General features: G+C 38.8%; 1 protein-coding gene and 1 long non-coding RNA gene across 5 annotated transcripts in view; one reads left to right on the forward strand and one right to left on the reverse strand.

Annotated features, from left to right (window-relative positions):
• LOC100651517 (RNA-binding protein fusilli) overlaps nucleotides 1–23,727 on the forward strand; it is a 28,480-nt gene that overhangs the window by 1,198 nt on the left and 3,555 nt on the right. Inside the window, exons 2-11 of one of the 4 annotated variants that reach the window (XR_007223854.1) lie at nucleotides 8,072–8,266; nucleotides 8,465–8,693; nucleotides 10,835–10,924; nucleotides 12,910–12,964; nucleotides 13,043–13,153; nucleotides 13,604–13,874; nucleotides 13,945–14,160; nucleotides 14,237–14,464; nucleotides 14,551–16,980; nucleotides 17,434–19,237. Coding sequence is in view for 3 of the 4 variants with exons in the window: in XM_048405261.1 (XP_048261218.1) it covers nucleotides 8,072–8,266; nucleotides 8,465–8,693; nucleotides 10,835–10,924; nucleotides 12,910–12,964; nucleotides 13,043–13,153; nucleotides 13,604–13,874; nucleotides 13,945–14,160; nucleotides 14,237–14,464; nucleotides 14,551–14,752; nucleotides 21,698–21,921 (1,821 nt within the window). In the remaining variant the exon portion in view is untranslated. Of the gene's footprint in view, nucleotides 1–8,071; nucleotides 8,267–8,464; nucleotides 8,694–10,834; nucleotides 10,925–12,909; nucleotides 12,965–13,042; nucleotides 13,154–13,603; nucleotides 13,875–13,944; nucleotides 14,161–14,236; nucleotides 14,465–14,550; nucleotides 16,981–17,433; nucleotides 19,238–21,697; nucleotides 22,437–23,471; nucleotides 23,675–23,727 lie in introns of those variants that run through there. The other 3 variants (XM_048405261.1, XM_012307679.3, XM_012307678.3) reach the window with 3 other exon arrangements.
• LOC125384973 lies at nucleotides 7,833–12,355 on the reverse strand. The gene is made up of 3 exons (XR_007223859.1): nucleotides 11,961–12,355; nucleotides 8,334–8,890; nucleotides 7,833–8,255 (listed from the first exon to the last, which is right to left on the reverse strand). It is a non-coding gene; the product is annotated as an uncharacterized LOC125384973 (long non-coding RNA).

Consider the following 23,727-nt stretch of genomic DNA (forward strand, 5'->3'; position numbering starts at 1 on the left):
TCTAAGTGACATACGTATCGATCTATGTCACGTATGTATGTGTTTCTTCGAACGATCTTTACGTCGGTCACGGAAAATGATTCACATACGCTATAATAATTCTCGAGAGATATTCTTTCACGGACGATCGTCGTTCGAGTTTCCTCGTCGGACGCGACGACGTTTTTCCTTCGCTCGATTCGAACCGATCGTCTTCGACGGGCGATCGCGTACTTTCAACCGATCGTTTCGCCGAGGTCGCGACACAGGAAACGATTCGACGTATCGTTCAACTTTCGCGAACGTTTCCTCACCGTTGTCAATCTTGGTGCGCGTTGCACTGGCACCGCGCCGTGCCGCCGTATCGCCGTGCCTCTGCGTGTCTCCGGCTGCCATTGTTTCTCGAATTATCCGGTGGAGGCGGAGCGTCGCGCCCTCGAAAGGTCGTCCATTAGCTCCAGCTTTGCCATCGAGATTATCTGGCGCCATGGACTCCGTCTCTCGTTAATTCTGCCATATTACGATACCGGCACTCTTCCTCATCCAACTTTGTTTCTAATCCATCTTAATTATTATAATTTTCTATTTTTCAACGTTATATAAAGTACGCGTTTCCAGTTATCGCCGATGCTTTCGTTCCGGTCGTGCAGATTTTACGATACGTCAACGATGCGTCCAAGTTAAAACGGAAGACCCTCGACCGACACGATCCTTTGTAAATATACCTGAGGAAATAGCTTTGAAGTATCTTTACCGTTAGTCGTTGGGGTCGTGCAATAAATCAAGATATATAGGTACTATTAAAAATAACGTCGACATCTTTGCTTGTCATCGTCGAACTTGACCGACACTTTCGTTTGAATCGTTCCCGTTTCAACATCCTTTTCGGATCTCGAGAAACTTGCCTCCGATCAATCGTCACCGACGTTCGCGCCGATTCACGCGCGATATTGCTTGTGCGATATCAAATATTATAACGAACGTCTAACTCGGTGTACTTGATAGATCTTTTACCTATCGCGTGCCTATAATCCGTACAACGATAAACATCCGAAGCTTACTAAGAGATCGCTGGAAGAAAGACCGGAGGAAACTGCCGCTTGTTTACTCGCTCGTATATACTCGTATATTTTACACGTTTCGTCTAATAGTTTGTTCCAATAGTCGGACGACGAGTCGTCGAGTTGCGAGCCGAATTTATCAAAGTCGAATTTTCCCGTGGCAAAATCGAGAAATCGGGAAGCATCCGGCGCGGCAACAGGTGTGCCTAGTTTTCTTTATTCTTTGTTGTAAACCGCCTTGCACGAGTGCGCCCGAGTTCCAGCTGGACGGTCGTTTCCTTTTTCCCCCTCGAGTCACATACCTGACTATCTCCGATCGAGCTCGATCGAGGACAATGGCCGCCGCCGGTGAGCTCCTCTCGCTTTGCTAGAATTTGCTGTGAATCCGACAACCGATAGCTGCATACCTGTATTCGTATACCTGCTAGTATTCGTGTTATTGTTGCCGCTGCTGCTGTTGCTGCTATTACCGTTGCTGTTGCGAACAGCGTATCATCCGAATCGTTCCCGCCTGCCAGATTTTTCTCCTGAGCGCCGTTTGCACCACGAGCCACCGGCTCTCGCGTTGATCGATGTAAATAGAAGCCGACATTTATTATACCGATATTTACAATCGATTCCGCGTGCCTGGAAATGTAATCGAAATTACGACTATTGGTAGCAACTGGTAGCTACTGGTAGCGGATTGGACAAGTTGCGTATCAGCGAAACATTTCGTAAACTCGGAGACGCGGTGCGGAGATATTTAGCCGAATTTTATTAATTTTACGAGTTTCACGACTCTTTGGTACTACGTATATCTCTGTGTAACCGCGATGGTAATTAAAAATACAGTTTATACGTAAGAATCGCGTTAAATTGACTTCAATTTTTTTAGCGAACGGCGATCTTGGCTTTTCCATAATCGGAAGTGTTTTAGAAATAAAAAATGTTCGACTAAAAGTTTTTTACTACAGGTAGATCGGTAGGTTAACGCGTTGGCTAGGGATCGCATTTTCGTTACTACCTAAAAGGCTATATGTCGATAAATCATTTCCATAGAACGCCTATCTTTAACATCGCAAAACGTTACGATAATTTTATCGTTCAAGTTGATATTTTGTACGTAACGTATTATTGACAAAATTTTATCAATAAAAATAAAACTTATCTATTTATATCTTATCGTACGGCACTATAAGTTAATAAAACAGAATTCGACCCGCGGCAAACTCGTTGATCTCGGACTAATTCGTATTAAGGTAGCATCTTCGTTGCGTAAATCGACTGGTTTTCGGAGAAAGTGTATCGGAAGATTCGTGTAGGATAGGGAAAGCCCGTGGAACGAAAGTTTCCAGTCACTCGGTTGGCTCCGAAACGGAGAATCGTGGAAACTTGCCTTCTTGCTTCGATGGAAACAACAAAGTTCGCAACGTGTTAGATATACGGTCTCTCGGATATTTAAAAGTCGGTTGAACGCCTCGATAAATATTACATACGCCCCTCTGTCTCGAGTTTTTTTATCGTCGCGTTACAAAACGCAGGTTGTGCCTCTCGCTTTCCGCTCGCGCATTAAGAATGCGGTAATCTCTCTGTACGCGGCGGCTTATTTCGCCAAAGATTCACGAAACGTTGCTTCGCTGCTGCCGTGTGAAAAGAGAGGACGTTGACTTAGGCCTGGAAATCAAGATTGCGCTCTGTAGTCTCGAATCGCGAAAAGAATAGGCATCGCGTGGTTTTACTCGAGCAAACGAAAACACGAACCGGAGCCGGGGTTGCGTCTTTAACGTCTGTAATGTCTGTAATCGGAGGCAATCGAACGACGCGTTGTCGCTTTAAAAGTTGATTTCAAAATACGAAATAGAAAATCGTGTACTCGCCATGCGAAACGAACGAAACGAATATTTAGCAAAAAATTAGTTTGTATCTTTTAGATTGGAATTCTACCCGATACGGATGCTACGACGAACGTATCGCGCTAATTAATATCCCGCTAAAAGTCAACGTTCTCGCTTTTTCGTTTCCTTTTTAAGCATCTTATATATTCCTCGTAGTTAAGGTGGAAACTAAAAGTTGGAAATTGGCGAATCTGGTTCTCGTACCTGGTGTTGGAAGATTCGAGATCTCTTGGAAAAGCTTTCGTTTCGACTATTCTCCGATTCCAATTTGATCGTATCGTAATTCGTTCGAAGAATGCTTGCGTAACTCTGCCGTCGTGATTCGTTTCCGGTGCTTCAAGTCGATCATTCGAGTCGAACTGTAACGAACGGCATTAATTTATAGACTCGACCCTTTGCTGTTCGTTTCCTTGTACGTTATTCCCTATGGTTGCTCCTAAAATACGTATGCTCCGATATTAATTCGTCGCGTGTGACGTTTCGTCGACCCTACCTATACAGATAGAATGAAAATTTTACGTTATGTAAAACACTTTGAACTTTGGTTAGCGCTATGACGAAATTCGACTACATTCGTGGTTACATTGGTAAATCTTGACACGTATCTTCCTATGTACCTAGATGGAAACTACGAGATAACGTACCTATTCACGGAAGTCACGAAAATATTTGAACAAACAATTATCCATTATATCGAGTCCCGATATATGTATTTAGTAGAATCAGCTTTAACGCTAATTTATTCTGTGTATCGATCTTGTAAAAAGTTTACGGTAAACCGTATCCTGAATCAAAGTATCAAACTCTATCGATAAAGCGACGATAATCGTGTCTCGCCACATCGCCGATAGACTTTCGGAAGAGTTCCGCGTAGTTGGCATAAAGTATTTGCAAAAGTTTTCTACGACGAATGTTCGGAATGTGTAAATACGATCGTAAGTCGTTGTACGTCGTACGAAGTCGAAAGACGAATTTTCATTGCGTTCGATGGTTTTGCAAACGCTCGATATTTACTCGGCCGTGCATACGTTCGGGACAGCTATTCCATTATTCCGTTCTTCCTCTATTTTCTTTGGTTTCCTGGACTTTAGATATTACGCGCGCAGCCTATTATTCGCATCCGACCGCCCCATTCCGGTCCACCATTCCGAAACCACCTTTTTCTCTTCCCTCCATAGTTTCTCCCTCTTTGTGTCGACGTCGTCGCGTCGCAGTCTCACAAATACCGCTAAGACGTAATATATTCTGTGGGAAAAAAGATTCGAGGAGAGCTTAGCGGACGTTGAAATCCCTTGCCCCGCTGTCCCCACTCGACGATGGGATTGAAATAATGATCTCGATTATCCTGCGCGTCTGAAACCTGCACAAAGCTGCTCAACCGATTAACTTTCGAGCGGCTCGTAGCAACGATAAACGTAACTTTCCAAGATAATTGTTTTATAGATAGAGGGACGACTTTTCTTCTCAAATATTTATATCTTAATGGGTCACCTTATATTTACCTTTGCCTTTAGTTGATAGTTGAATATAATAGTCGAAGCTGTTGTTCAACGTATCAACGCTAAGATTAGCGTGAATTAAAACGTAAAACCTGTATCAAAGGAATTCGAATGAAAGATATACGACGACAGAAACGAAAAAAAGAATACGTTAACACGGTAAAACATCGTTAAAATTCTAAAAAATACGTCGTTAAAAATCCATCAAATTTCTGCAGAAAATTACAAACCGGTTAGGTATTCTTACGCTGCTCTGCTAGTTCCGACGTTAAGCGACATTAACGAATACGATCATTCAAACAGCGTTAACATTCAAACAGCGAAAAATATTTTTTAATAGTTTCGAATTATACAGTACAATTTATAGGCCAGTTATTTCACGTCGATTCCATCGTGTTCTATCGTACGTGTACACGAGACTTTCTTTTCCTACGAAGGAATTTGTTGCTCTCGTACTGTTTTCGTCATCCTCGACGAAGGCGAGTCAGTTCCTGCGAGCGACGCAAATCGCGACTTTTGACCGCCTGCTCCGTTCCTACCCCCGTAAATATCGTTCCTCGACTACGCTCGTTGTATTTGCAATTTATGAGTTCGCCTCGAATCGTATTTTACGCTTCGCGTTTATGCCCTTGTTGCTTCGCGCACAACAGACGTACCGACTTGTGACACCTTAAATACCAGCCACTGTGTACGCATATCGTCACTTTTATTCTTTTTTTTGGCTCGTTTTAATCTGAAATTTCACCACTATCCACGTATATTATATATTTAGAACGATACGTTCTTGAATCGTAGTGCGAATAAAGTTTTGATAAAAAAGCATTGCGAATCGTGTTGGTTGAATGACGTTCGGTTCCGTCGCTCCTGAATTTGTTATTCTCTTAAATATCTACTTGGACTTGTAGGGCGCTCCAAAATTCGATCAGGACCGAAGACAGACGATCAAAAGCGTGAAATCCTTTGAAACAAAAATCTCTGAAATAAAATTCTTCATCGGCGTATTGGGTCAAGAACGTTTGGGTCGAGAACAGGTCTCGAAAAAGCCAGCTTCTCGGCCCACACCTTGCGAAGGTGATAGCTTACCTTGAAACGCTCGAACAGAACAGTCTCTTCGTCCGTCCTTCGAGGACAATTTCTAATCTTAAAAAATCATCGTTCCTTTCTTAATCTCCGTTCGAAAAGTTGAATCTCATTACCAGAGTCTGTATGCGATCGTTGGTACACAGATCTCTGCATTTATATCACATACACAATACGTGCTAAATAGGTGGAACGACGTTTCTACATATGCCGTATTTATAAAATACGAATATTTACACGGTTCGTACATGTAGATATAGTCTGTATTACGTATACAAAATTTCTGCTACGGCGTCGTTACATTATTAAGATAATAAATTCCTGAAAATAAGAAGCTATTGCACAAGCGTGGAAGAAAAGAATTTAACGTAGGATTAATTTACGAGTGGGTCGTCGAACAAAATGCCCGAAGAAGCCCCATTTCAATTTTCAAAAAACACGATTTATCCGAGACATGTAACTACGAAGATTTACTATGAATTTGCTGTGAAAAATTTTCCTAGAATTAGGAGTAAGATACACAAAACGTAACGCGAACGTCCTTCTTCGTCTTTTAAAAATACGCCAAACCTTTCACGTTCATCTATTTTGCACGTTTAACAAACATCGACTTATTAATATAGGAGAGAATCTTGGAGTTTTATAGGAAAATTTTCGATCGCCTCGAGTGTGACATTTTTAATCTTCGAACCAGTGACTACGTAAGACTATATAATTAATAGCTAATAATTAACATTTATGTAAATACGTATGATACTGGTTTGCTTACGTATAGTTTACGTTGCGAGTTACGCGACCAAGCTTTATCGACGGAGATAATCCGGGACGATGGCTCGCTCCACATCAAACTACCTTGATCCGTTAACCCTGCCTCGAAGAACCTGCCTATTAAGTTTCTTGCTGTGTGACGTCTTCGAACATGCATTTAGCTATGGATTTCGATAAACGCACCCCCACGTTGCATGTTTTGGTGTATTTTACGTTGAACGTCTCCGTATGAAAGCATACTGTAGTTAAAAATCTAAGAAAAATATATATTTCTCAACGATAGTAATGTTCGAGCATAAAGCGGCGAAGAATTTCAAGCGTCAACGATGTTTCGATGTTGTGATGAAATTACAAGTATAACTGAAAATTTGTAATCGAAAACTTTTAACGAAATTGTTTTCCATAGCGTTCTTCGGTGTTTCGTTGTTGAGATTTTTGCGTGTTCTTATTTTTTAAAGAGCGTAGATTTACGTAATCCTTTCTTTACGCAATATTCTCGTTTAACGCTCCTCGACGCGTCTTGTATAGCCGATTAACGATCGTCTCTAAAAACTATACACGATGAAGTTTTTCGTGTTCTTTTAGAATTGCGAAATCTATTTCGATGAAAAAGTTTTCATTTCCAACTGGTCGTTACTTTCTATTCGTATTCGAAACGCGGTAAAAGTTTGAAGGCGTAACGATTTGCCGAATAGAATGCTGAAATCGGTTGTTTACGATACATTATTATTATTCCTTTTTCTTTTTTTCGATGCTTATTTCCAAGTCTTTACCGTCCTTCGCGTGATACGAGTAATTACTCTAAATTCCTAGTCATAATTAACGATTTATTGTACAATTACCAAGACGCGTAGTATGCCATTTTTAAACTCATTTAGATAATCCTATGCTACGTTGCGAGACATAGCGAGGCTTTTATATAAGCGGTCAAAAGCGAATAGGAACGTTTTATTTAAAAATCATTATCAATCTTTTTATTCCGTCGTTAGAAATAAATCCAAGCATCTGAACGATCGATCAACTACACCCAAAACTATCCAATTACACATTACATACCGATATAGATAAAACAACGATATAGATAATATACAATTAACTTATCGAACGTATAATAAAGATATCTACGTATGGTTCTTGTTGTTGTCACAACCATTAAGCTATTCCTTAGAGAAAGTTCTTCGTATAGCATAGGTATAATATTTTCTACATGACTATTTGGGGTTAGGTTGGGGTTAGGTGAACATATAATCGCTGTGTCTTGATACGAAGGTGATTTAGAGTTCAGGTCCATGCCTATATAAACAAGGGCGAAAAGAGCGATGCAGTTTGTTATTGGTACTACGATTTCTCTTGGCCACGTCATAGCCTGTAAATTAACAAAATATACATTGCTTGTAAAAATGGAAATATTAGGTAAACGCTGACAATAAATCTTTGTTGCTCGTTTCATCGGTATACCCCTGTGTATATGCAACCGTGTAGATCGTAGTTCGTGCTTGACGCGTTGTATAGCTACTGGCGCGTGTGTCATATGTACTGTTAATGCATTGAGATTATTTTGGCCTCTGTTATCGATATAATACATTTTATCTATTTTCGATTGAACGACACAACATATACACTATAAACATTTTTGATTTAGACATGTTATCGAAACATTACATATCACCGAATTTTGCATGAAATATTTTAGCGAATTATTATTTATATCCTTTTTATTTCGCTAAAATTTGTCACGAGAAATGTTTCAGTGGAAATACTATGCGTTTAATTATTTGTGAATACATTATTTGTGAATTTTTTACAGGTGATGGGAAGACAACAGTATATTGTACGACCGATGGTAATGGACGAAAGTTGTACGCCTGGAACCGGTAGCGACAATCCGGCGATTGCCGGAAGTAGTGGAGTCATCAGCGAAGTAGCCTTAGCACACGCTCCGGCGTTATCCGAAAGAAATCTTCGAGAGCACGGAATTCCTCTGGAGCAAGCTATCGAGAAGGTGATTATGTATATCTTTTATCGAGAAAGTTTGAAAATGTTTCCAGGTCATTGAAATGTATACATACATGAACGCAATATGCGCTGATCCATTTGTATCTATATCCTGATAAACGATAAAGAGAATATGGAAGTATATACACGTACAATTCAAATTCGTATGAAATATTAAAAAGAAAATATTCATTTTTAATAAAAGTTTGAAGCATGGTGGTCCGCCATGTCGTGCGTGACGTCCGGTTCCGCACCACGTTTCGTCGTAGACGGTCAGGCGCCGATGAGACAATGCTTACATCCAGAAGCCTGCAACAAAGACATCAACCTGCCAGAACATTATACCCTCTTTCACGATCTCCGGAAGGAATTCGTTGCTTGCTACTCTACCCATGGAGAGCTCTCGACATTTGGAATACAGGAGATGATGGAATGTATCCTTTTTTCAAGTTTCATTAAGAACAAAGTTATCCGATTTTTACATCGTCTTCTATATTTGTCTGCATAATCATTTATCTTGGGGCAGCGTACCGTGCAACAGATGTACGGTCATAGGATCAAATTACTTCTTCTTGAGGAGTCAGGGCACGAAAATATTTCGATGAATTTTAGGCATGTGAAACTTCCCACACTTAAAAAAAAAAAAATAAAAAATAAAAAAAAATAAAAATAAAAAAGAAGGAGGAAAATAATACAGAAACGTATTAAGAGTCACATGTCGCGAATACGTCGGTAGAATTGCGTAGCGAATTTTTAATACACGGTTGGTCGTCCCATGCGAAGCATTCGTTGTTCAAAGTTGGAAAGTTTAGTTTTCGATACAGTACGACTGCCTTAAGGCGACGACTATGGTCGAAACGAGAATTCCAAGGCGTGCGGCCGTTAGGCGGCGCGACAGAACTCGAATCCAACATATTCGACGAACCTGACGACGAACTAGCCGCAGCGTTGCTTGGCGTAAAGTCAGTCTATAAGCGAGTGGAGGGTGTACGTATCGTGCTAATCGCGCTCCTACCAGTCCAACATATATTCGAATATAACAAAATATAAGTCATTTCCTCGAATGTGTTTAATCATCACGGAGCAGACTTTTGAATAATGTGCGAAAGTGTGTAATTATTTACTGTCTCGGTCTTCGTGTATCAGACAAACAAGAGCATTTTTGATCTCATAATTTTCCGAAATACAAATTGCAATCTAAGCCTGAGGTATGTTTTCCTTATTCTTAGTATGTATACGCGTTGAAAGATCTATTCATGGATCTGTATGATTTCATTTCGTTGCACGTTTTTATTTGATGAGAGATTTATTTCGAAAAAGGACTTGTTAATTATAATATTATTACATAATAATTTATGGCCCTGCTTTTTTAACACACGTGGATATTAGTAATAGCAGGCATTTATTATGTATATACTCGTATATAGTATATACAACATATTTATCTTTCTTTGTTTCTTTGAGATTAAAGTGAAAAGTCTGCCTTTACATATGGTTATATGTATATTGATACATATCGGTTTAATCGCTTCTTTATTTCATGTTCTTTTTCGTTTATGTGAAAGCTGTAGAAATCGCATATATCCATAAGTGAGATTTAATCCAAAAAGGGAAATAATCTTTCCTAATGCACGGCTACCTGCCGTGAATCTAATAAATTCTGAATATTAAGCGCGAGTCGAGACTACGGTATTATCGTATGTATGGCGAGTCTGTCGTTAATAAAACAAAACCACCTGTGGCTGACGGGGATACAATATAGACAAATATCGATCGATCCCAGTGTCGTGTCACTATCGATCGACAATTTTGATTTGCATTATCCGTATCAATCGGTGATTTCTTAAAATATTTCAATTAGAAATAAGTATGAAATTATATGACTCGGAAATACCGTGGCGCGGGTTATTCTAATCCTTTATTTATACGGTCTTCCATCCTCGTGAAAATCTTCGAACTTTATAAACAAGGATTAAATAATTTCTCCTCGTATCACAGATGATTTTATTGAATTATTACGATTAGTTAGACACCCTGTGTTTGTTTTCGATTTTTTCAAATATGAGATGAAGACAGATGAAATCAAAATCAAGTACTGCCAATATCAGTCGAATAACTTGAGAAAGTCCCACCAAGTAATCAAGGCAGTCTTATCACGCGCAGAACACGGTTTAAAGGTCATGCTTGTGAAGATATTGGTAACAGCTCGGCGACGACTAACTGAGATATGTGAATAATTATGCGCGTAACAACTTTGTTCGATTTCTCGTCATTTTCAGCTACTCGCATCCTCCTCGCGTGAATCTGAAAATTTCTGTTTCTCCCAGAAACCTATGACTTATCTGTATATGATATTTTCGTGATATTTTTGTCTAATCTATATCATTTTAATCAGGTAGATTAGAAATAACAATCGTATCACGAGTTAATTTACAATTTTCATAGCAACTCGATATCTCGATACATGTCGGACGTTTACGTAAAGGCGATTATTGCAATCTACGTTTCGTGTTATCGGTACATGAATTATTGTTATGTTAAAGCTGAAAATTTATCCTTGACTGGCGAATATCAGATTTTGGCCTACCGTTAGATACTGAGAACGAGTTCTATGTGCATGAAATACAAGATATGATCTGTGTAATACAGAGGATGATAAAAGATGGTAAGTCGTCGACTAAGGAATCTTTGTGAATTTTTCGAGTTCAAGTGCAACATGCAACTCGCACTAAGAAAAAAGAGAAGAACACAATATCTAATTTATTTCCACCACTGATAATATGAGTTTCTTTTTTTCTCTTATTTTTCTCCTAATTAACGAGCCAATCTGACGAAGAAAAAAAAGTAGCTTTTAATTATTTCTCAACAAAGATTAAGGTTCACGTACGATACGTCCTATCTTTCGTGAGCTATACACACAAGCGAAGAACATACTTATATCTCGTATTATTTATACACGTAGTAAATGTAGTTTGGTGGCTAGCTGCGATCATATAAATTTTTCATTAATCTTGAAAGTAAAATATATCTGTGTATTGTAGATAATTACGATTTCGGAGATTAATGCAATTCTGTTTTTAAGTTACTTTTTCAGTGGCACGTGGCTATATCAGAAGTCTTTTCCTTTTTATCCATAATAAACAAGGCCACGAAATTATTCAAGGTGATATTTTTTTGAAGAAGTCGCGAGTTCCTTCTATGATATGTCATACCGTATGCAAAAAAATATTTTGCGTGTCTCGACCTTAAGAAAAGCTCGGCTATTTTCCACTGATTAATGTAATTGTACATAACATAATGGAACGTCGAATGGCATGCAACCATGATATATGAATCGATACGACTTTGAAATTCTATATTTTTTCACTGGTAATTGAAGTTACTTTATGAACTATACGTTTTTCTGTATTACGGAATATTTATAGCTTAATACGAAATTATAAAGCGTATCGAAAAACAAATGTATTTAATAATTTTTTTTAAACAGTCCACACTGTATAAGTGAAATGAAAGCTGTATGAAAGTTGCATTTTTTGTATATTCATACTGTAGATATGGCGGTCACTGCATAATATTATTCGAAATCGTTTCGTTTCAAATTTTACTTACATAGCTTCGGTTGCGTTGTACGCAAACGAAGAAATGCCAGTAAGAGCAAACGTGAAACGGACAGAAAGAGAGAATAAAAAGATAGCACGAACCGGGCGACAGAGTAGTGTATACGTTCAAATCCATGCATTTGGCCCCTTATGTGTGTTCACGGTTTACGAGTGCGGGTCAAGCTGTGTAATGCTATAAGCAGTGACGGTCATAATATACTCCTTATCACAATGGTGCTCAACTCAAACTGACTTTAATTTTCAATCTTGTAAGTACATGTCACGTGCCACTGTGACAAGTGCGTGCGTGTGTAATAAGCAACGACTGCCTATTAGTTGTTTCAAGGCACGATCGCACGCATTTATTTTGCAAATGTTTGACGCTTGTTGTACCTTTCGTGGAATTCTGTATTGTGTCATCCGTAAACATCGAATCGCGAAGAAAATTTTCTTTCTCTCTTCATTCTATTGTATTTCCGGTTTGAAGAAATATTTTATGGAGGGGTACGAATTACGATGGATGAAAAGTTTCGATTCATGAGATATGAAAAGACTTCGAAAGACTGCTGACACGTTGCACCGAGTAGGCAAATCGAAAATGAGCATTTTGCTCAAGCTTGAGAAATCGGAGACAAACTTGTCGGTGTAGGATTACAAAGAAAATGCAGATGGTAGGCAGTTGGTGACACCGGAACGATAGTCACATTTTTCGCGGGAGAATTCATTTTTCCGGTTTTAATCATACATGCCTAATAAAAACTTTTCTTACGCGTATTAAAATTTATCGATGATCTACTTTTTAAGTCAAACGAATATATCGGATAAATTTTAAAGAATTTAAATCCTCGTATGTTGAATGTTATAATCGTATTTTAGATCAATGCGAATCATGGTTATAATCGATGCATAAGCGTCATTGATTTCTAAGGTTAATCATTGTTTTATTCCCTTTTTGTTGTTTGGAGTGTTATCAAAATGCACTTCAATCATTCACTTCACTGCAATGTATATTTGCATTTTCATGGTTCTAATTATATTGCTTTTATTACAGGTCACGTCTTCCAAAATCCTGAAACAGTTAATATTGTTTTAGAACCTGGTATATGGTGAGTTATCTTTGATATGTATTTTTTTCTTCTCATCAGTGAAATGTATATTACTGATCTTACGATGTACTTCCATAGCTCAAAAGATGAAGAAGTTGACAATGGCTGTGTAGTAAGAGCTAGAGGTCTTCCTTGGCAATCATCGGACCAGGACATAGCAAAATTTTTTCGTGGCCTAAATGTTGCCAAGTAAGTGAAATTTATGAATAATAAACTTAAGGTCGAAGATCTTGATAAAGTACATTGTAATAACTGTCATGGTATTTGTACACAAGCCACTTGGATCCATATAACAAAGGTAAAGATTTATATTCAATATGTAAATGCGAATATGGATGATTATGTGAGTTTTCAAATGCTAGAAGTTACTTTCTAAAAAGTAGTGTAAGCAACAGTATAATATATTTCTTTGTTATTTATTTTTCTCATATGCAATGATAAATATTATTTCAGGTCATGAATCTTGCGTGTTATATAAATTTGTCAATGATTCTCAAAGTTACAATCATAATCTATATAATTTGTACGTTTATTCTGTTCTAAGCATATTCAGACTATAACTCTTGTTGTTTCGTTCATAATTTCTTACAAAGCTGTAAATGGTACATTGGCTTTTGTTATAAAAATATCATCTTACAGGGGTGGTGTAGCTCTGTGTTTAAGTCCTATGGGAAGACGTAACGGAGAAGCATTAGTACGATTTGTTAACAAAGAACATAGAGACATGGCGTTAAAAAGACACAAACACCATATGGGTGGAAGGTACATAGAAGTATACAAGGCATCTGGAGAGGATTTTGTTGGCGTTGCTGGAGGAACTAGCGGGGAAGCTCATGCATTTTTATCTAGAGGAGCTCAAGTTATCGTTAGAATGAGAGGCTTGCCGTATGACTGTGTTGCTAAACAAGTGGTGCGTATAAAGAGTTAATCATATGGTCTACCGTTATTTCCGTTCTCATTCTATGCGTTACTGTTCACAGTTGGACTTCTTCTTGTCAGGGCAAAAGCCCTGTCATGTATTGGATGGAGAAGATGGAGTTTTATTTGTGAAGAAGCCGGATGGTAGGGCAACTGGAGACGCGTTTGTTCTTTTTGCTAAAGAAGAAGACGCAGTGAAGGCCTTAAGTAAACACAGAGATTGCATTGGTAGCCGGTATATAGAACTTTTTCGAAGTACGATTGCCGAGGTGCAACAGGTAAATAGAAATCACGCGGACAGAAAAATAAGGAAAAGAGGTAAACACACGCGAATATTGATTTGATGACTTACAGGTTTTGAATAGAGCGATCGATCCGAAACAGATTGTACTTCCAACGCCGCCTATTCCACAACTTCCTCCCATACTTCCACAACATATTATCACCTCTGGCACGCGTAAAGATTGCGTTAGATTACGCGGCCTTCCATACGAAGCTCTTGTTGAACACATTCTCGAGTTCATGGGCGAACATTCTAAGAATATCGTTTACCAGGGTGTTCATATGGTTTACAATGCTCAAGTACGTACACGTGTTCCTTCTGTGTCGTAACTACGTTCGATTCTTTAGAAATCAGTAACCGATGTACATTCTGTTTGTTCGTTCAGGGTCAACCATCCGGCGAAGCGTTTATTCAAATGGACAGCGAAAATTCGGCATATGCATGCGCGTCGCAGCGACATCATCGGTATATGATATACGGCAAGAAACAGCGATACATCGAAGTATTCCAGTGCAGTGGAGATGACATGAATCTGGTATTGACAGGTGCAGTAACTCCAGCGTCAACCAAGGCTCTGCTATCACCCGGTACGTTGACCACACAAACTCCTGCAACTTTGACACATCCGCCTCCGCCGACGCCGGTACCGGTACCGGTACCGACGGCGCAACCCCCCCTCTGGGACATTCACGCGTTAGTACAGGCTCAAGCCCAAGCACAAGCGCAGGCTCAAGCGCAAGCTCAAGCTCAGGCTCAAGCGCAGGCAATCCGAAATCAAGACTTTTGGCTAATGGCTCTAGCCTCGAATCCACCACCTACCTCTACCACTCCTGCTTCCCCAACTTCGTCAGCTACGACTAAGACGCTCGCTCTACCGGGACCGAATCCGCAGCATCAGATTCCTGCCTATGCAATGGCACCTCCCTCGGCAGCCGCTGCCGCCGCGGCTGCTGCGGCGCTTCACGCTCAACAACCCGCGCCGGCGCCCTTCTTACTTTTTAACGTACCCTCTCGAATCCCTATTTTACGTGCACCGGCACCGCATGGTCTCCTGACACCTATCGTTCAGGCTGCGCCCATTAATCCGGCCGCTATAATGGGACTGAAGAGAACTTGGGAAACCGCTTTCCCACCCGATACATCAAGCACAGTCGCGAAACGTGCCACGTGGCACACACCAGCGACCGCATTTCACGCGCAAGCTCCTACCGCGGCACCGGGCTTGCCTTATCCTGCTCAATTTTATCCTCAGATTTGATAGGTTAAGCCGCTAGTATCGACGATAATCGTTCTAAACACAGCTGGCGAACGATGTGTCTTCTTCTTAATGCATCTCTCTTCTATGTATTTTTCTACATTGTAGGTTGAATTCGAATAAGAATCGATCGGCCAATATGGACCAATAATTATTCGTTCCTTCGTACGTTTCTCGTAGTCGTTGCAACGAGAGGTTGTGATTTTGAGACATTTATTTGCCGCGCGAGTAACGGGCAAATTTATTCCAGTTGCGTCGTTACCGCGTGAAAGAGTGTTGTACGATTACCACGATGGACGATTTATTCTTCTACGAATATATACGATACATGCTATCGTGTCCAAGGCAACTATTTACAGATCACATTCCGCATGATATTCTGTGCAAACCCTTTTTTCATATTATTGTGTTATTTTAGTCAGTTATTTTAGAGATCGTTTGCCCTCGAACTAACGATTTATACATATATATTCCTTCAACTAAAGATATAAACATATATATTTAATCATTATATATATATATATATACACACACACACACATATGTTATATATCTATATATATAATCGTTTCAGAGATGGTTTTTTTTTTGATACTTAATTGAGCAGCAGTACTTAGAGCGTTTTTCTTTATGTTATTTCCTTACACAACGTATGAGTTTTTCGATGGTCGCGTTACATGGGCCAGAATATATCGTTAGCAAGTGACTATGTATCTTTCTCTTTCTCTTTGTTATACGTGTTCTTTGTACTTTATAGAAGTTGTTCTTTCAATTTGTCGTATATGACATGTGCTTAGTAAAGTGCCTTAAAACGTGAATCATGAATTATGAACTATTCGCCTTAGGACGTAATTTCATTTCGAAGATTTCGGAATTTATATGCGCATGTAAATATATACAGATAATAGATTTATATATATATTAACAGAAATTGAAACATAAACGCAGACATATACACACATATATATATATAGATATATATATAAGAATGATTTATATATTTTGCTAGAAATATTTTTATTAGGGATATAAGTAAATGGACATTCCATCCAATGTTATCGGTTTTTAAGCTCTAATTCACGGAGAATAGCTTCTTCTTTACGCGGCATCTACTTTACGCACGTCCATGTTTAGGATAAAAATTCTTTTCATTTTCTTTCCAAGCAAGAGCCTGAAGTTACATTGCAGTTTCACATCAAAACGATATTATTTCGATTGCAATTGCAATGCGCGTGAGCTTCCTGAGCCAGTCGATTCGACGTGACCGATAAGAAAAGTCCCACGACGAGATTCACAAATCCATTTCTAGCCCTCGCCACATTCCTAAGAGAACTTGCTGTTCTCTGTGCCGCGTAGAGGACACTTCGAGCTCGAAACAGGAAAACCAATCGAGGCAATATGCTCAGTCACGTTGCGCTTTTACGCGAACGTTCCTCGGTGGTGCAAATACGTTCGTTGATTGGATTAGTTGTGTTAAACGTTACGAGAGTTTGGTGAATGGTACATAAAGCACGAAGAAGAAAAGAATGTATATTAGAGAACGGTAGTGTTATTGGCATCGTAAGTATTCCCTCTTGATCGTAGAAATTCTATTCGTTCTCCTTTGAAAGTTGAACGTTTCTTTAGTTTGCTTCTCGTAGCTTGATTTCCAAATAAAATACGAAATTTATATCTGAAAACCAAACTTAGATCGAGCAAAACGTTGCACAAGACGCGTCATCTTATGTCATAAGAACGACGATAATGGGACCAAAGGGAATACTAAACCAATGTCTAAATATTATTCTGCATGATAATTTAATCCTTATTAAGATAGACGAACGTTTTTCACTTAAAAAAAAAATAAATAAAAAGATAAAATAAAAGAGAAGAAATTACTAAAAAGAGGAAAAAGTAAATCTTCGTGCTATATTATGTATTAGTTAGAAGTCGTAGCTAGTGATGTTTTTAACTTGGTGTCGGCGGTGTATACCTTCTTCTCGATGCTCTTCTAATATTTTTGTGATACCGCAGAATTGGTGGAACGATTGGAGGAAAAGGCGTGACGAGGGGCCTGACATCGAGCGTACGTGGAAAGCTCGCATCCCGTAGAAATAAACGACGACCGATATTTTTACTGCCATTACGAAACAGCTTTTTTTCCAGAATAGTTCAAGCGATCGCGAAGCTCACCTTAGCCTTTCGTCCTTCGCTACTACTCTTTATTATGGTTTTTCTGTATACTCGATCTCGGTGTTACCGCGGAGCAACGTGAAGTGCTGTCCAGTGATTACACAGATTTTTCTTGCCACGTTTCTCTATACGTTTTCTCCTTCTCTTTTTTTTTTTTTTGTCTATTTTTTTACACGCACTCATATATACATATACAGATAATGTAGAGCGTGAATTAGCGATTCTACGAATCATGGAAACGGCACGAGGCGCACACGACGATCGTTCTTATTGCTCCGAAGTATAAAGTCCACGGGCATAGAAATGACTGGTTTGCATGTCGTGGTTTTGTGGAGGGACGTGCATACAAGTACCTGTAATATCCTTCTTCGTTACCTATCGTTTACGAGACGACAGACTTACGTAACGGGTCGAGTTACTTTTTTCTGTTTTTTTCCCCCTAATGCGTAATTACGTACATTATATATTAGTCGGTTTTTTCTCTTCCCCTTCCAAAACTTTGCCTTCCTCTCCGACCCTTTCCATAATTGTCGCATTCCTTTCCATGTCATAACGCACGTAGACTATCTGATAATACATCTTGTAACAGTTCCCTTCTCCCCCCCCTTCCCCCTTCCTCCCTCACCTCGTACGTCTATTTATACGTAATCCTATATAATTCTCGCACAACGCCTTCCTCTGTTTGATAGGATACGGTAGCGTATTACGTAGAATTGAGTAGTACCTTTGGTATACACCTAGTCTTGTTTTGTTGTTACAATTGCAGTGCAAAGTGTGTACGACATTCGACGAATACTTTGCAAGCTGGTTCGCACGTGTGTAAGCGAATAGAGACTGTTTGTCCGTCGAATAAAAACATTGTCAAGTATCGATATAGTGCCTGGAATTGTAAAGAGACGAACGCGTACTTTGGTACTCGGGTCGTGCACATTTTACATTCCAATCTTACCGATGTAACTCGAGAATCGGGATATAGTCTGCCGATATTATTTATGTCGGGCTTCCTGAGTCTGCTTTTATATAGCATTGATAGACATCTTAGAGATTTGAACGGTGTGACGCGAAACGGACCAATCTGATTTTACTTTCAGAGTTGTTTCTGTGGATCTAAGGATATACAGATGCAGTAATTTATAGATCAGGGCAATGATATTTGATTTGGGGAGTCGACCGTGTCTAAATTTCATTGGTCGATTTGATCGTAAAAATGATTAACGATAAGTTGATACAGAGATGTTCAAATTCGTACTAAAAAGAAACGAAGATTGGTTATAAATTCCATCGGTTAGAATTTTCTACAGAATTTATTATTTCAAATAGTAGATGCATCGCAGTCGTTGTTACGGAACAAGAATCATGACCTATATTAATTGATAATATCTTAGAAAAGATCAGAAATTCGCGTTTATTCCAAACAGCCTCGAATAAAAACGTGTCACGATTTACGTCCCTTAGATCCATAGTCGTTTCCTCGACTTCTTACATTTACGTAGTCTCCATTTCGCGTCGCTACTGTGGAGGCGCATCTTGGTGTGTTTTTAAAACGCGAATAATCAAGAAATGTATCCGTCGGAAGTGTCGAGAAGTTTCCAAGCTTATCGCATACTTAAATCTTCCTTACGGTATTAGTACAATGTTTCGTTAACTGGGCAAAATTTTAAACCACCATTGGCTACTAATAGGAATTGAATTCGTACAGACGTACGTAAGAATTTCTCGACACGCTCGACACTCGCAGATTCCTCTACTAGATATACATACCGAATAGTTACGACTATCGATAACTGCGGCTGTATCGGTGTACGAGAGATGCGCCTTCTCGTAAGAAGGACACATGCGTGCATCAAATGGACAATGTTATGCGTTAACAGGCCAGAAGCGGCTAGGTGGATTGCTATTTTAAGTTATGCCAATCAGAGACGGAATCTTCGAAGGGTTAAGTCGAAAAGCGACAACGCCACTTCTAACCGTATTAAATAAAAATAAGTTTCATCGTTTCATCAACCTGTTAATCGGAGGACCCGTATTAGCTCGTTACTTCGATATCGTAATTTTTACGTTCCTTATCGTTTAGCGCGTTGTCTCATTTCCTTTTGAATTAAATTGTACCATATTTATATTCGAAAGAACTGAAATTAATTAATTTTTCTTAACGTTTAAGTCCGTAATTGTAAAAGTTTCCGGTTAGAGGATGATCCGGTTAACGACTTGATTTTAATCGATCGTCATTTATTACGTACGTATCGACGCAAGAGCAATCCATTACCTACGTATCAGAGAACCGCTCGGTTCTATTACTGCATAATGTCGTCCTACTGTGTATTACCTGCCATTAGCTTTCGCTGGGCACTCACACGAGCCGTATTATACACGTTATCCGCGGGGTACCAAAGGGGAGAGCAAGATTAGTGGGAGAGCGTGAGAGGGAACGAAAGGAGAAGGGATAAAGAACGAGCGTGAAAAGAAAACGTAGCATTTTTTATTTTAGATTATTGTTATTATTAATATTATTAATATTATTATTATTATTATTATTATTATTATTACTACTATTATTACTACTATTACTATTATTATTATCATCATCATTATCATTATTATCATTATTATCATCACCATCATTCTCATTATTATTACTATCATTATCATTATCATTATCATTATTATTATTATTATTATTATTATTATTATTATTATTATTATTATTATTATTATTATTATTATTATTATTATTATTACCATTATTATTATTATTATCATCATCATCATTATTAATTTACTATTATTATCGTTCCAAGTACTAACTCCAAAGCTCGTCACCATCAAAGGTCGTGGCATAATAATATCTTTTTCTCTCTCTCATTATGCGTTGAATGTGTTGTCTCTGGCATTTTGTGATCCGCTAACTTGGTGACTGACAGTGTGTCGTCCTCCCCACCCCTTTGCAAGTTTACATTTTTGACTAATCGTCGTGAATAGTTATTATCATTGTCAGTACGTCACTATTGTCGCTATTATTCGGAGGCTAAGACTAAAACAGTATAATAAGCGGCACGTTCATTGTTAATTATTCATTTAGACTTTCTTAGGGGCTATTCAGGTGAAACATGGATCGGATTCTCGCTCCACTCTAAATCCTTTTTCTCTCTTTTATTTTAAGGCGAATTCTAGTTAATCGATCAGCGATCTTGTCGTACAAAGTTCGATTTCGAACAAGATGAAATTTAATTAAATTCGATCTAGAAGCTGACTAAATTCTGAAAGATTGAACATTGAAAGACTCGTGAAAAGGGCGAGAGTCTCCGGTGTTATCACCGAGTAATAGACCACTCTAATCATACCTTACGAATTTTCACGGCTAATCGTGATTGTCCTGGCGAAAGTTAATTAATAATTACGACGCGGTACCAGCTTCACGCATATTGTTCGCGATGTAACAAAAAACGGGACGAGTTCATCATTTCGTACGACACTTCTTCTCTTTTTTTTTTTTCCTCAAGCCCCACCCGAATTACGAAAGAACGTTTTTTTCCGATTGCGTTTTATCTATACTGGGATATAGGACACACATAGATACATACAGAAACCAACAAGAAATACACAGGATACACGAAATGCAACAGGCACACGTATACGTTAGAAAACATACACATAAAACACAAACAGACAGGATTTTATACCAATCTTTTTTTTAACCCTTGTATACACACTTTTTTTCTGTATATCAACGATTATATCGATGGTGAATCGATCATGTTTAATAAATGTGCCTTGTGGACATACATATCTTTTTGCTTGCCGGGTTGGTGGACTCTTACCCTGATTATATTACCTCGCCTGGTGGTGGTAATTTTCGTAGACACTAGCGTTTAATCTAGTTTCGTTACTATTTTTCTTGTTTCATCATTAATAAATAACAGTTAAGAAGTTTCTTTCTTTTTACAATGCAAGGATTTAGCGATATCGCCTAGATCGTAGAGATCGATACGAAGGATTTATTTGTGGTATAAAATGGTATTTCGAAATCTTCTTGTGGTAATCTGTGAAAATTACGACCACCATTATCCTGTTACGTTCTATACATTTTTTTTCACTGGGCTCGCAGGTATCTTTGGTGTCTACAGATCAAGTTGGAGATTTCTGTGTCGTAATTTTTCCTCCTCTCTCTCTCTCTCTCTTTCTCTCTCTCTTTCTCCCCCCCTCTCTCCTTTTACTTTTTCTTTATTTCCATTGGTTCACGTACAGGTTCTTCCTCTCTTCCTCTGTTGCTCTGTTGCTCCCATTTCCTCACGCCTTTTTTCTTCTTGTTTTATCTCCCCTGATCGCTGAGTCGATCCATCTTCCGTTCCCCATTTACAAAGGACGAGGGTCACGACCTTCGAAGGGCGATAAGTATTTCCATGTCGACCTTTAACACCGCATTGAACAAGCCTTTGATTAGATCTAACGTTGTAGTCTAATTTAAGACTTGCTCGTTTTTGGTTAGACACGCGTACTTATATTTTCTTTAAGTTTTTAAATTTCGTTCGTTCTCTTTCTGTTTTATCTAATTTTAACGTAATCCATTTCGATTCTCCTTGACTTTTGTTCAGACCGAGCAACTTCCTTGCTCTATATTCCTTATATTCCTTCTATATTCCTCAATTCCCCGATCTTGTTTCCTTCTTTTTTCTGCAAATGCCTCGATGCGATACGAATCCACACAGATTTAAAAAAAAAAAAAGGAAAAATACAGATTCGATCGATCGAATATTAAAGAAAGCTTGAGAGACGAGAAAAGTTGAGAAACGTTAAATAAAATTGAATTGGAACGATATTTTGTTATCTGAAACGAGGGTCGCACGCAAAAAGGCTTCTATTATATTGGGGAAGAGAGGGAGAGAGGAAGGAAGGAAGAGAGAGAGAGAGAGAGAGAGAGAGAATGAGAAAGGGTGGAGTGAATTTTGGTGATTTGGCAGAGGGGCGAAATCGCAAGTTGGTGCTACATATATATAAAACATACGTATATATCGTGTTACAATGGTGCAGTGTCGATTGCTGTTTGGTAGCGGGATCTACAAATACTAACTTCTGTGCTTCCAGGTAGGCCAAGTCCAAATCATTATTCCTTTGGATGATGTGCTTTTGTACGATCCGAGCGAATAAACGAAGTAAAAATCCTGCGAAAGAGAATTAAATGAAAATCAAATGAGAAATAATCTTTCTTATAGGAAAAGTTTCGCACGGACCGTAGAAAATCGTCAAATTAATCGTGAAATCGTGCAGGTTGCGGGGACGCGCGAATAGAAAAGCGGATACGAAAGACTACAAGCTTGGAATCATAAAATTAGCGAAGCAAATAATCGGTATATTCGGATATTCTGCACGATGTCATCGACCACAGATCGCGGTGTGGTTAATAGTTGGGCACTCTTCTTACGTTTGTATATACATAGAATCTATGGGTGTTACATCGAATTTTCTTGTTTTTTAAATTTTTTATCGGGAAATTTATTCACTGATTAATCCACGAAGCAAGTTGTCGCGGTCAAAGTATCGTACGTGCTTGCGGCCGTAATATTTCAGGCTCGTATTGTTAATTAACCGAATGAAGTAGTCCGAAACAAAGCAATTACATAAGAGGGTTCTCTTAACTTTCTTTTTTCTTACGTAGTTACGTTTTCTAGGATCTCAAAGTTTCTCTTTCACGCAAGCAGAGGAATTTTCAGATCGTTAATGTAAATCTCATTCATAGCACCGTTCAAAAATATGATTTACGTGTTATCGGTTCTTAATAAGGCAATTAATCCGACTTTTGAACGGTGGTGCAATTGTCGTAACGTTATTTATCGGATAAACTTGATCCAACGTTGATTGTCTTCCTTTTGTTTTCGATATAGGAGGCACGATGTTGCCACCGCCACCGGTCGCGATATTTCCACCTGCTGCCGCAATGCTACCGCGTGGACCACCACAGTTTGCAGCGCCTTATCCGCCTCCGATCTTCTATTGGCCCTATCCTTCACCGCCTGTCAGTCCAACCAATTATTATAATCCGGCGAATGTCGGTGGGATCGCAGCGATTCCTCAACAGGCAGCTTTGGTAAGTATTCTCGACGATTTTGAAGAGAGAAAGGTTCTTCGACATATCGCTGT

Source organism: Bombus terrestris, chromosome 4 (genome assembly GCF_910591885.1).
Source record: "Bombus terrestris chromosome 4, iyBomTerr1.2, whole genome shotgun sequence".
NCBI lineage: Eukaryota > Metazoa > Arthropoda > Insecta > Hymenoptera > Apidae > Bombus > Bombus terrestris.